At 48.5% G+C, this 12,297-nt stretch overlaps 2 protein-coding genes across 10 annotated transcripts in view; one reads left to right on the top strand and one right to left on the bottom strand.

Annotated features, from left to right (window-relative positions):
- Positions 1-5,807, top strand: part of TSC2 (TSC complex subunit 2) — a 36,818-nt gene extending 31,011 nt beyond the window's left edge. For 7 of the 8 annotated variants that reach the window (XM_085301914.1, XM_085301913.1, XM_085301912.1 and 4 more), the window contains 7 exons: positions 275-361; positions 906-1,092; positions 2,251-2,390; positions 2,597-2,675; positions 3,402-3,493; positions 3,759-3,857; positions 4,232-5,807. In XM_085301914.1, the coding sequence (XP_085158040.1) occupies positions 275-361; positions 906-1,092; positions 2,251-2,390; positions 2,597-2,675; positions 3,402-3,493; positions 3,759-3,857; positions 4,232-4,399 (852 nt within the window). In that variant the 3' untranslated portion in view covers positions 4,400-5,807. Of the gene's footprint in view, positions 1-274; positions 362-905; positions 1,093-2,250; positions 2,391-2,596; positions 2,676-3,401; positions 3,494-3,758; positions 3,858-4,231 lie in introns of those variants that run through there. The other variant, XM_085301915.1, reaches the window with a different exon arrangement.
- A 2,562-nt stretch (positions 5,808-8,369) lies between these two features.
- Positions 8,370-12,297, bottom strand: part of PKD1 (polycystin 1, transient receptor potential channel interacting) — a 59,668-nt gene continuing 55,740 nt past the window's right edge. For both annotated transcript variants that reach the window (XM_085301906.1, XM_085301907.1), the window contains exons 44-45: positions 11,772-12,086; positions 8,370-11,338 (exon numbers count right to left, since the gene is read on the bottom strand). In XM_085301906.1, the coding sequence (XP_085158032.1) occupies positions 10,712-11,338; positions 11,772-12,086 (942 nt within the window). In that variant the 3' untranslated portion in view covers positions 8,370-10,711. The remainder of the gene's footprint in view (positions 11,339-11,771; positions 12,087-12,297) is intronic.

Below are 12,297 nucleotides of genomic sequence, written 5' to 3'. Positions count from 1 at the left end.
AGAGTAATCTCATCTGAAATAAAAAAGAAAAAAAAGCCTGATAGGTGCCATTTAGCCCTGCTCTGTACCCCAAACTGATGCTCATGTCCTGTTGTAGAACAGAATAGAGCAACATTCCTAGAGAAAGACATAGCGAAGGTCAGGAATCTCTGCTTACTCTTTGTACTGTTGCAGTCTATGTGGCATGCCACTATCCGGAAGAGATTATGGGGAGGGATTGAGGGTGTCTGAAGAAAATTACTGTTTAGAGACGTGACAAATGTTTTGATTGCAGACATTTGAAAGATCAGTGCAGCTCCTGGATCAAATTCCTTCTTATGATACACACAAGATCGCAGTGCTCTATGTTGGAGAAGGCCAGGTGAGTTGCATATAAATGCATTAATTGTTTAATAGCTGCATTTCAATAGAAGTCCAAGCAGCATTACTCCAGCAGTGAAATTTGTACTGCTCTTATAGTTTTTCCTTAGTTTCCTGCACTAAAAAGCAGTGCCTCAAGCCAAGGTAAAATGCTGGAAGACTAGTCTTTGCCATCCTCATGGGTCGTACCTGTGTTACAGGATGAATATCTGATAGTTTCAGTACTGTCTGTGGTTATCTTGATATGTAGGAAAGGATTCTCTTATTTTTGGGTGACTCTTGAAAGTCTTGGTGTTTTTCCATTTTTATGCGACCAGCTCTGGGAACTGTGATGCCTTTTGCAAATAGTCTGCCACTCTGACCCAGCCAGCACAAGTTGTGCACTCTAAGTAACTCTGGGACCGTCTGTGTAGAAAGTGTCTTGCTGTTCTGCCTGTCAGATCTGGAGCCTGTGTGAAGCCTGTCTTAGAAGGGAAGAACCTAGTTCCTCCAGCTGATTGAGTACTCTTCGCTTTCATTGTGGGACTCTTGTTTTTATTTCCCAGAACAACAATGAAATTGCTATTCTGTCAAATGAACATGGATCCTATCGCTATACAGAGTTCCTGACTGGGTTAGGGAAGCTCATTGAACTCAAGGACTGTCAGCCTGATAAAATTTACCTTGGTGGCCTTGATGTGTGTGGGGAGGATGGACAGTTCACCTACTGTTGGCATGATGACATTATGCAAGGTAAGATGTCTGCAGAAGGCTGGTTTCAGCTCATCTTAAGTCTGAGCCATGTCCTACAAACCCTCCCAGAGTGTGGTAAAGTTGACCTGGAGACGTCTGTTCTCCTATTTTTCTCTGGTATCTCTGTATGTTGTGTGTTGAAACTTTGGGGAGGTGTCTACATGCCTTATTTATGAAAAAAAGATTATACTGCTTGCTTATAAAATAATCTATACAATCAAAGATTGATTTGGTGATACATAGAGGCCTGTAGCATAAGCTGTTCAGCTGTTYATTCTTGAGCTGCTATAAGAGCTGTTAACTGAAGGTAGTGTTCCTGACAAAAATTTGTTAAAAGTTTCACTTAAGAACAAAATTGAAAGTAGGAGGGTTGTCATTATCTATGGTTGTTACTAGTTGAACTGCAGCATTATCCAGGTGCTGTAGCACTAAGCAGTGCAGATACAGTCTAAGGCCCAACAGGTTATGATGAACTTCCCAAATTTTTCTTATAACTCTGTGCATCCCAGTTGATCTTGCAACTGGAATCATGGTATTTAATCTGATTCAATAAGCCAGCTGCACATTCCCTACTATGGCCTTGGTGCTCTGCAGAGCTCAGTTACGGGAATTCCTTTTTCAGATATTTAACTCTTCATCAAAGCAAATTCTGCTCATCGTGTTGCTGTGGCCATGAAGTACCTAGAAGCACTTCTCCCCCAGTCTTCTATTCATTGTATGTACATAGATAGCTAACTACCCCAGCTTGATTAGAATTCCAGTATAAATCTGACACGTGCTGAAAGCCAGACCCTTAATGCACTTTTCTGAGCCTGGTGCTAGAGAAAGGCCGTGCTGGCAAGACAAAAAAAACTGGCAGGTACGGAGCTTCCAAAGGGTCCCCTTTCCGTGTGCTGCCTATCGTGATCTGTGCTCCAGGTACCAAGCAGAGCAATCCAGAAGGCCCAGGACATGTTCAGCTCTCACAAATGAAGACAAACCTATCAGGGGAGCACAGCTTACTTTTTGGTTATTGTGGTCCTGGCGTTACTTTGTCTTTCAGACAAATGCCGTGTTTTGACCATTGCTGAGACAGGGGCCCTATTCTTGCCTCTACCCCGATCCACGGTGGTACTGCTTTCCCAGCCCAACTGAAGGGTTTTTCTGTTTCTTCTTCAGCCATTTTTCACATTGCTACTCTGATGCCCACTAAGGATTTGGATAAATATCGCTGTGACAAGAAAAGGCACCTTGGGAATGATTTTGTTTCTATCATTTATAATGATTCTGGAGAAGAATTTAAACTGGGAACAATAAAGGTACAAGATTTTACTCATGGGTGTGTTGTAAAACAGATATTTGGCTGTTTATAGAAACTTAATGTTCTTAGTTTGGCAGACAGTGTTGAGATCACGACTGGAGGTTATTTACCTCGCTGGATTCACAYGTGCTAGCACGTGGCATTCGCAAGGGTCATGATGGCTGCCGGTAAAACCTGGTTTACTGTTTATTGTTTTCTCCTTAGGGTCAGTTCAACTTTGTGCATGTTATCATCACACCTCTGGACTATGACTGTAATCTGGTGACACTGCAGTGTCGGAAAGGTAGGAATCACTCCAGCATTTGTTCTCAGTCTTTCCTGTAATCATGATGCAGTAACTGCCTTCACTTTGGAGTGTTTTTGTGTTTCAAAAGTACAAACTTCCAGGAGAAATGCTCTGAAACAAGTTTGCTGCCCTGTATCTCAGGATGTCCTATTCCTAAATCTTCCCCAAGATAGGAGGCATCTTCCCTTTGTACCACTTGTATGGTCTTCAAGCTTAAGACAAAGTAAAGTGTCAGCAGAGTACAGCGGATCCCTCTGACAACTGCTTGGAAGTGCCTTTGGAGATGGGAGGTAGAGATCCCTGTGGCTGGTCAGCATCTCTTGTCCTTCCCAGCACTGCAGGATCTGATCCTTGGAGGCTGGTCGAGGCTCCTTGCTAAGTTCAGCAATGCTGTTTGGGTGATCTGCAGGGACATTTGCTTTCCTCTTACCAAATGGGGACTTCTGGAGTGCTCTTAGTTCCCACTTTGATTTATGGGGTAACGTGCTCAAGCAGGCCCTCATCAAACCTTTACAAAGCAGCCAGAATTTAAGAGCTGGTTGTATTAAGTTACAATGTGAGTTTTGTTACAACTGGAGCTGTAGTGCTTGATGGAAACTTCTGAGATTCTGTACTGAAAATCCTCCGGTTTTCTATTACTTGTACATTTAATTACTGGCAATGTTTGTCTTGTTCTTCTCTTATCCGTATTTTACATGAGTTTCTCTTCTCTTTAAAATGAAGATATGGAGGGGCTCGTAGACACAAGTGTTGCTAAGGTCATCTCTGATAAGAACCTGCCGTTTGTAGCACGTCAGATGGCCCTGCATGCTAATGTGAGTACCCCTGAGCTCCCTGAGACCTTCTGCCTTTCAACTGGCATCTACCAATGAAATGAATAGGGTTTCCTAAAGCAATTAGATTTTCTGCTTCGTTTGTTTAAGTAACCTTTGAGTCAGAGTTGGCATATGAACAGTTGTAACAACTTTATTTTGGTGACTGACAAACTGTACTAAAATATTCCATTAATTTTATTGTCATAGTTATGCTACAGTGCCTGCTCTCTTCTTTCCCCACTTCTTCTCACCTTTCCCAAATTAGATGGCTTCCCAGGTTCACCACAGTCGGTCAAACCCTACTGACACCTACCCATCCAAATGGATTGCAAGGCTACGTCATATCAAGAGGCTGCGACACCGGGTAAATAAAGTGTTCTGTTCTGCTTCCTTAGAGTTTATAACTGTGCTCTACCTCACAATCCTAATGTGACTGGGGCAAATCATAATTTGCTGAATAAGTCAGGGGATGAATATGCATATGAAGTTTATAATTTGGCTCTTCTGGGAATGACAAGTGTAGCAATGTAGATCTGGACTTGCTAGCTTCCACACAGCTTCCCTGGCTGCAAGGAGGTTGGGGACTCTAATATCTGGGCACAGACTTGCACCCACTCTGCACCATTTTAGCGATCATAAGATAAGTTGCACTGAGTCACCAGTCCTGCCCTGCCCAAACGTGGAGTGGAAGGCATTTGGGGAGAACGCTGTGCTCATCAGTTCTCATTTGACTTTTAGCTACGTGAAGAAACCCAGTACCAGACTCCTGGCCTCCCCCTGCAAATGCATCCATCTGCTCCAGCAAAGCCCCCTCCCCAAGTATCTCAAGACCCTCCACCAACCTACGAGACCGGGCAGAGGAAGCGGCTGATCTCCTCGGTGGATGACTTTACGGAGTTTGTGTAAACCCCGGTGCGGTCGGTGTGTCTGTTCTCAGACATCCGAGGCAGCGAATGCTCTTTGCCCTGCATGCTGACGCCGTGCAGCCACGTGGATGTAGATGAGTAGAGTTTGGCAGACTCGGTGTGGCTGCGTTGCTTTCACGTGAACTCGTCACTGAACCGTACCACGAGGCTTGAACGTGTTTCGTTGTCTCGACTTGCCGCTAAGGACACTGTGTCCCCAGCAGATGCTCCGAGAGGACCAACTCTGTGTTTTGTTTTTATTTGGCTTGAGCTATTTCAAGGTTTCCATCATCTCTGCTGGCAACTTTCTTGCAAAACCTTTCTCTAGACTCCTTAGACACCAGTGTCTGGTGGGCGTGGAAGAGATCGAGGCAGTGTGGTGTTCTGCACTTCATCACGTAGTTGGAAGGAGTAGGAATTGAGGGAGTTTTGACACCTTTATTGGGGTTTGAATACAATGGACTGAAAATCCAGTCACTGTTTCCGAGCATCCTGAAATCTCTGTTCCTCTCCAGGCCTCAGTGCCTTTTGGCTCTTGAGCTCTACGGTCTCAGACTTGTTCTGCCGCCAGGTCTGGTAAGAGTTAATTTGGGCTCTAAAGTTACCTGCCAAATACGCTGCTTAAATTTCCAAGAACCTCTCTCCATTTTGAGCCTTGCAGTGAGCCCTCCCTCTTGCAGCAGCGATGTTTTTGCAAACGAAAGGAATGCAGAGCAAGGCAGCGGGTGCCAGCGAGCAGCGCGCTAGAGCGGTAGAGAGCGCTGGTGTACAAATCACTTGTGATAAGGACGGTCTGCCCCAGCGAGTCAGACCCTGCAAGGATTTAGCTAGGGGCCAAACCTTGCTTTTAGGTTCAGCTGCAGAATCTCTACTAATTGTTTGGGGATGATTCTTGTCCCTTTCTGTGCAGCCGGTAAATCTGCTTTATCTTCCCTTTTTCAAAAGATTGTTGACTCGTCATCGCGGCATCATCTCTGAATGAGTTTTGCCTATTGCACTAATCACATAGTGGGAGTCTCTCCTCCCGGGACGCCGGCTGTTGGCACGAGCAGCCCTTTTCAGTGGGATTATGTAGTCCATCTTGTGGCAAGATGGTCATCAGACACTACACAACCTTACTGGGAGAAACAATGTAAGCTGGACTATACTGTGAGTACTTTATCTCCTGCTTTGTGAATAAARCGTGACTTTTGGATCATGGATAACAGCAAAGCGCTTGGAATGGAGTTAAAGAAAGACGAATGAGCACATGGAGGTGCAAAGTGGCAGGCAAGGAGAGAAAAGAGATGCTACTAACTGATGCAAGACTGGGAACTCTATGTTGTGTTTTGAGTGTTTATAAGTAAGTCATAAAGGAAATAAAGTATTTGTATGGTCGGTGAGTTGTTGCTGGCCTGGGAAGAGTCAAATTTTGTCTAGTAGTAATGTAAACTCCTCCCTTTCCCCCTTTCAGTTCTCAGATCCGTATCACTCACTCACGTTTCAGGAACCACTGCAGGTGCTGGATGYGGTGGTCTTCGTGGCCGATGTTCAAGTCTTTGTATTGGAGCRATTCCTGCAGCGCAGGTGCTGCAGCTTCCCTTCAGCGTGACCACGTCCTGGTTCAGCTTCTGAGAATGGCGGCTGGAGGTGGCGGAGCAGGTACCGCCCGCAGCCGAGGGCCTGGCGCCCGTGGGGGTGCTGGGCAGCGGTGCTGAGAAAGGGCCTCCAGTTCGTGCGCCTTTCCTGAGCATTTCCTGGTAGTGGTGAGTGGGTTGCAGCGAGTTTAACAAAAGCACCAGAGCCAGTTCTTAGCAGTCATCTTTTATTTGACCTTGTCATTTTTTTAAGAAACATTTCCCCCCGCCCCATTACAAAATATGGTATTTTTATTGCAGTGAAATGATAACCAGATAGTAACAGTTTATGTATTGGTCATGATCATCTGTTCTTTTAAAAACAACAAAAAAAAATACGTGTAAGTAAGTCCCTCTCTCCCTTTTAAAGTAGTGGATATAAAGATTTAAGCAGCTTGATACTGTTGCATCTTTGTGAGACTTAAGGCAATAAATAAGAAACCAGCTCTTGGTGACTATGAACACAGAAATATACATTCAGGAGTACGTACTGGTTAGAGCCATGAGTCAAATTTATTGCTGCCAACAGCAAAACTCCACAACTGGTAACTGGCTGCAGCTAAGTGCGCGTGTGCGAAGTACCTTAGCTGCGAGGCTGAAGGACCCCGGTGGGCGTTACGATACTTTTGTACAAATAAACGCTGCTATGAGAACTACGACTGCTTGAAGCCGGGGGCTGCCCACGACGCCCGTGGGCCCGAGCTGAGGTGTCTGGCTTCTCACTGTGGGGTCCAGAGCTGCTCTCCGTACTTCAAGTGAGGAAAAGAAGTAGGGCGGTTGTCTTTTATCTTAGCCTGTTTCTGCTCCTCTTCCATTAGAGGGAGCACTTGGTAAGTCACTCACATCAACGCACGCTCACGCGTGTGTACACACATACACACACACACACACACACACACACACACACACGCAGCAAGCTTGGTAAGAGACAGTCACGGTCAGGAACAAGAATTCTGCTGCTTCGCCCTGTCGTTAACTCGGCACGCTCGCCTCCCCTTAGCTTATTAAAGGAAGCTCTGAGCACTAGGCCCCTGCTCGCCACTGCACTTAACTCATAGTATCACTGTCCTTCTGAAGGCCCAGGGGGAGATGTAGCTGCTCTTTTCAAGAGATTTCTCTGCCACAGCTAGGTAGAAGTGCTGGTAACACACGAGGTTCCTGGTTTCTAGCTTTTGAAGATGCATATTGAATTACAAAGCTTGTTTTCATTCTTTTGACTTACTGACTCCCACAGAGGAACCAAACCACAAGGAGGGCTCATGCCCCACTCCTGCAAGTACCTGAACACTAGTGAGTGCCTCTGCTAACCCTCAGTTTTCACTAGTGAACAACATCCTGCTGTTCTGCACACGTGCTAGGTGAATGACTTGCTTTTCTCTGCRAAGGCAGCTGCTTTTCATACAACTGAATAATTCTCCAATACTTTTCCTTTASAGGCATATTCAAAGAATCAGAGATTTAGCTTTAAGGGGAGAAGTAGAACAGAGACCCTAAAGCTCTACCTAGTTTTCTCTGCGCTTACCTTGCCTAGCACAATTTTGCTTCATAATTACTTCTTTCTTATCCCCAGGGAGGCCACAGAGCTACTGTACCACCCCCAGCCCAAAGATGAGCAGTGAGCTGAGCAACATGACGTGCCCAGCACCATTAGCAGAGCTGGAAGTGCCRCAGCCTGGTATCGTGGGACACCTTGCTGCTGCTCATTTTACTGCCTTACGTGTTTTTGGAAATGGCCTGCAGGCACCTGTACCAGCAYGACGCCAGTCTCAAAACAGGTCATGGACTTCTACCAGAGCCGAGGCTGGCTGCTGTGYTGCTTAGCAAAGAAGTAGAAGGAACCTAAAACAATACAAGGCCAATAGTTTTAAATCTCTAAATTTAAAAAACAGTTTTACATACCAGAAGCATCCTGGGGAAGATGGAGATGTTTGCAAAGAAAAGACTGATGAACGATTACTGTACAGTGCATAAAGCTTACTGACACCAACCCCTGAGCCAGGAGCAGGCCCGGTGCCTATGAGCCACTGCTCACCCGGGCTCTTGTTTCTTATGCTTCCGTGTGCAACGGTCACCTACTGCTGCCTAGCTTGAATCTTTCATCTCCAACTACTGCTACTGAATCTCCAGGCACTTCTCTTGCATCTCCTCTCCAACCTTCCTCTTCCTTCCCCTTAGGAAAAACTTCATGGTTACCAGCAATATTCTTTTTCCCCACTCTCTGCTTTGCTTCCCTCTCGGCACATACTCTTTCAACACCCTTAATGGCAACTTAACCACCCTCTACCCCCTGCGTCGTTCTACAGCACGCATCCTTCTGCAACCTTTCTACAGTGTCTGTCCTTTATATAAATAGAATTTTCTTTTTTTTTTTTTCAAATGATAACTTACACCAGTCTCAAAGCCATCACAAGAACACCCATGCTTCCTCCTTCAGTCACTACGGTGAGGGACAGGGGGCAGGAATGTAACGCTCCTTTAAAAGTCTGTAACATAGCACGGCAAAAGTGCTGGGAGCTGGATGGGGAGATTAAGGAGGAGATATGCTCAGCAATGGAAATRTCTTTGAAAGCCCTCTGGCTCTGGCTCCCTGGGAAGGGCCTCGCCGCCCCGGGGCCAGGCAGCCCCAGCGCGTGGGACTGCTGAGCCGAGAGCCGCAGCAGCAGGACGCAGGCTAACACACGCTCCTGCCCGCTCAGCRGTGCCCTCCTCTTGGGCTTGGTTTCTAGGGGCTCCCTTCAACCCCGTTACACTTCCAAAGCATTGAGCAGGTTTTTGGGACAACACCAACCAGTGCACTGTGGGAGCTCCCGCTGCCACGCGCCGCTCCACCTGCAGGGACTGAACCAGAGCCAGCCCGGCCTGAACCACAGCTGGGACGCAAGCATATGCACCGCATGCACACAGACACCTAACACAGTATATACACGGACCATTCCTAGAAAGAAGCACTTAATACATCCTTTAAATAACTCTGACAATAGTATTCTGTCTCCTATCTACACGTTTCAAACACATGACCGATGCTATGAAAATATAGCAAACATACAAAAATATATACATTTTAAAAACCCATATAAATTACTTACAATATACATAATACGAAATGGCAATGATGAAGCGACCACAGGCCCGGCGGGAGCTCTGCGGCGCTCGCAGCTGCTGCCGAGCGCGCCTGCCCGCCGGCACGTGCCAGCGCCCGGCCCGCGGCTCTGCCCCGCTCCCCGGCCCAGGGCTGCGGCGCTGCGGCTGCCCGGGGTGCTCTGAGCACAGGCCTGCTGTAGCCCAACCTACTGCCAGTCGGGGGGGGGGAGAGGGCAAGGAGCATTTGCCTCTCTGACCCAACCAAAAGCCTCCTTAGGTGTCCCTCCGGCCCTCCTTTTAAATGCATTTGTGCTTTCCTTAGGGAAGATGCCAGGCGCTGAGGGCACAGGCTCCCAGGGCCGGGCCACGGTCACTTTATCATCTCTTGCTCATTTCAGTTTATGATAAAAAAAAAAAAAAAATACTGCTTTTGTGATATATTATCCTGTTCTTGTTAGATCGCACGTGTCATTGCTAGCTGAGGAAAGCATTGTTTAAAGTGCTGGGCAGTACATATGAACAAGTAAACCAAAAAAATACATATACTTACGTCAATACATTCCTTGGATTAGAAAAGCCAAGCAGCCAGCAGCATGCTCACCCAGTGGGCTCGCCGCGCGCGGGCCAGCGCTGGCCGGGAGGGCGGTGGGTGGGGGACCGCAGTGAAGCCAGCACGTTGGCAACCCCCCTCTCAGAGATGGCCTGAAAGCAGCCTCTGAAGTCTCCACACCCTTTGGGTTGAACCGTTGCTGATTATCCCCTCCAAGCCTGGCTGGGCAGCAAGGCTAGCAGCTCGCTGCAGCTTGCAATGTCCTTTGTTTTAAATATTGGACTTCTTTAAATACAAATAATAGTACCAATTTCTGGAGGATAAAAGCCAATACTGGAAATTAACTGATTGGGTTTAGATACCATTTATCTATCTATATATATATATTTATACTTTTTAAAAAAAGTCAGTTAAATTACTTCCTGAAACCTGTAACTTTCCTCCACAGTGTGTCTGGTCAGCAAAATCCAAGACAGTTCAAACCTTGAAGGCCTGGGGCTTCCTCTCTGCACGCCCAGCCGGCACAGCCGGGGGGAGCAGGGGAGCCTTGCACTGGTCACTCTGCGCCAGTCCCAGTAAGGCCAGCTCGCCAGTCCCAGTAAGGCAGCCTTGTGGAAGTTGCCTTCTGCTGTCTGTTTGCAACTGGGGCCGTTTAACAAGAGACATCTTTTTAATGCTGCCTTACTGTAACAGGTATTTTCTGCACACTGCCTCTGCTGACTGTGATTCCGGAGTGACCCTGTCAGCCTCCCCAGCTATCCAGGAGGGGAGGCTGAGCCTTTTCCAATGAACCCTTAATTGCTGGGAACCATCAGTAAGGAAGTCAGCACAAACAACCTGTGCGGTCAGGAACACAGAAGATCGAGACTCGGTGCTGACCACGGTCCACCCAAGCAGCCACAAGCGCTGGCACAGGCACGGCAGCCACAGCACAAGTTTTCTACCGTGATGGCCGGCTGGGGCTCCAGCTCTGGCTCACAGGCACAGCCTGCCCTTTGCAAACCCCTTCCAAGGCCCTGTGCCCTCCGAGGGGCATTTCTCCACGTGATGCCCATTGTGGCTCCTGTTATTTGACAGTGGGGTGGACTCTATTCTTGGCCCGGAGGGTTCGTTTCTTTTTTACTGCAGGCGCCAGAGAGGCATACGTTTTGTGTGGGGAGAGCACAGAAGAAGCCATGCTAACGCCCCTGCTTGCTCGAAGGAGTCGGCTGGGCACAGAGCCCCTGCTGCCTGGCAGGGGGCCTGGAGAGTGAGGAGACAGCAGGGAGTCCCGCGAGGGCTGCAAGTCCATGTCAGAGGTGGTCTCGGGCRAGGGCCCCTGCTCTGTGCTGCCCAGGCAGTACCTGCTGAGGACGTCCTCTGTCATCTGGGTGGACCTTTTCCTGGAGCGGCGGCTCTGAGAGCCCTCCAGCTGGTGCTCGATGCGATACACGTCCTCCGTCACCTGGTTGACCCGGTCGAACTGGGCTAGCAGCATCTCAAAGAGGGAAAGGAGCCGCTGGATGTCAGCATCCACTTCCAGGCTGTCCCGGGTGCTCAGCACAAGACTGAGCCCATCCAGCTGGCTGGAGGAAGTGGAGGCCCTGGAGCTGTCAGAGGCAGCGCTGGGAGTGGGGCCCCGAAAGGACTTGGAGTCGCTGGAGTCTCGGGACGGCAAGGGCTCCATCCCTTCAAATCTCACCTTGTGGCGGAACTGGAAGAGAAGAGAGGGCCCCRAACAAGGTTATTTCTGGAACTGGCACTGGGAGCGCTCTGCCGTGGCACTGCGCACTCTCTCCGAACAGCCATGGTGTCACTACCAGCCATTTCTGGTGGGCCAGTCCACAGCGTGGACCTAGAGATGGATCCCAAATAAAGAACACACACAGCAGTAGGGCTGAGAACTGGCAGCAAACGCCCCTACAATGCCCCATCACTAACGCATCTCTTGGGCCTCGAGGAATTGCCACTGCTCCATCCCTCATCYGCCAGAGGTGCTGGCATTGACCCGCCTGTGAGTAGCAGTGGGAAGTAGCCTGAAGCAAAAGACGACCAAGGATGCTGAATGCTGCTTCTCTGTAAAAGTCTGCAGCCTGTCACCTGCTGCTGAGCCCCTTCACCTTGGAGTCTCCCAGGGCTGCACTTACCTCCTTGGCTTTGCTAAAGCCCATCCACATTTTCAGCCTGCGCACAAAAAGCTCCACCATCTCGTAGTCCTGGGGCTCAAAGGCTGGTCGGTACAGCTCAAAGTGCATTTCCCGATAGCTGTAGATAAGCACCACAGTGAAGAGCCTCAGCACAATCCACACCTCCAGGACAATATAGCTAGTGCAGAACAGGTAGTACAGCCCAGAAGACTCAGGCAGGCTAGGCCAGAGGTTCACGCTGCCCCGCACCATGGCRAAGAGCAGCAGGAGGCTGCTGCCAATACTGCGGAAGGACTCCGAGGAGGAGGAGAAAAGCTGCAAAAGGGATGTGAGAGATGTTATGAAAATGGATCAGTCAGTGGCAAAATGTCCTCCTGCCTCCCCCCAAAGTAACCCCCACCTCATTTTCAAAGCATGAGCCCAGAGGAGCTGCCCACTGATCAGCCAGGACAGGGACATATCCCAGACACAGGACCTGGCCCAAGCAGCCTCATCTGTTGCAGACAAATCCACCCCTAAGAGCTCT

Source organism: Rhea americana, unplaced genomic scaffold (assembly GCF_003343005.1).
Source record: "Rhea americana isolate MKP2758 unplaced genomic scaffold, rheAme1 scaffold_181, whole genome shotgun sequence".
Classification (NCBI taxonomy): Eukaryota; Metazoa; Chordata; class Aves; order Rheiformes; family Rheidae; genus Rhea; species Rhea americana.
Note: the sequence above shows the minus strand (reverse complement) of the source record. Positions and strands in the feature narration are given on the sequence as shown.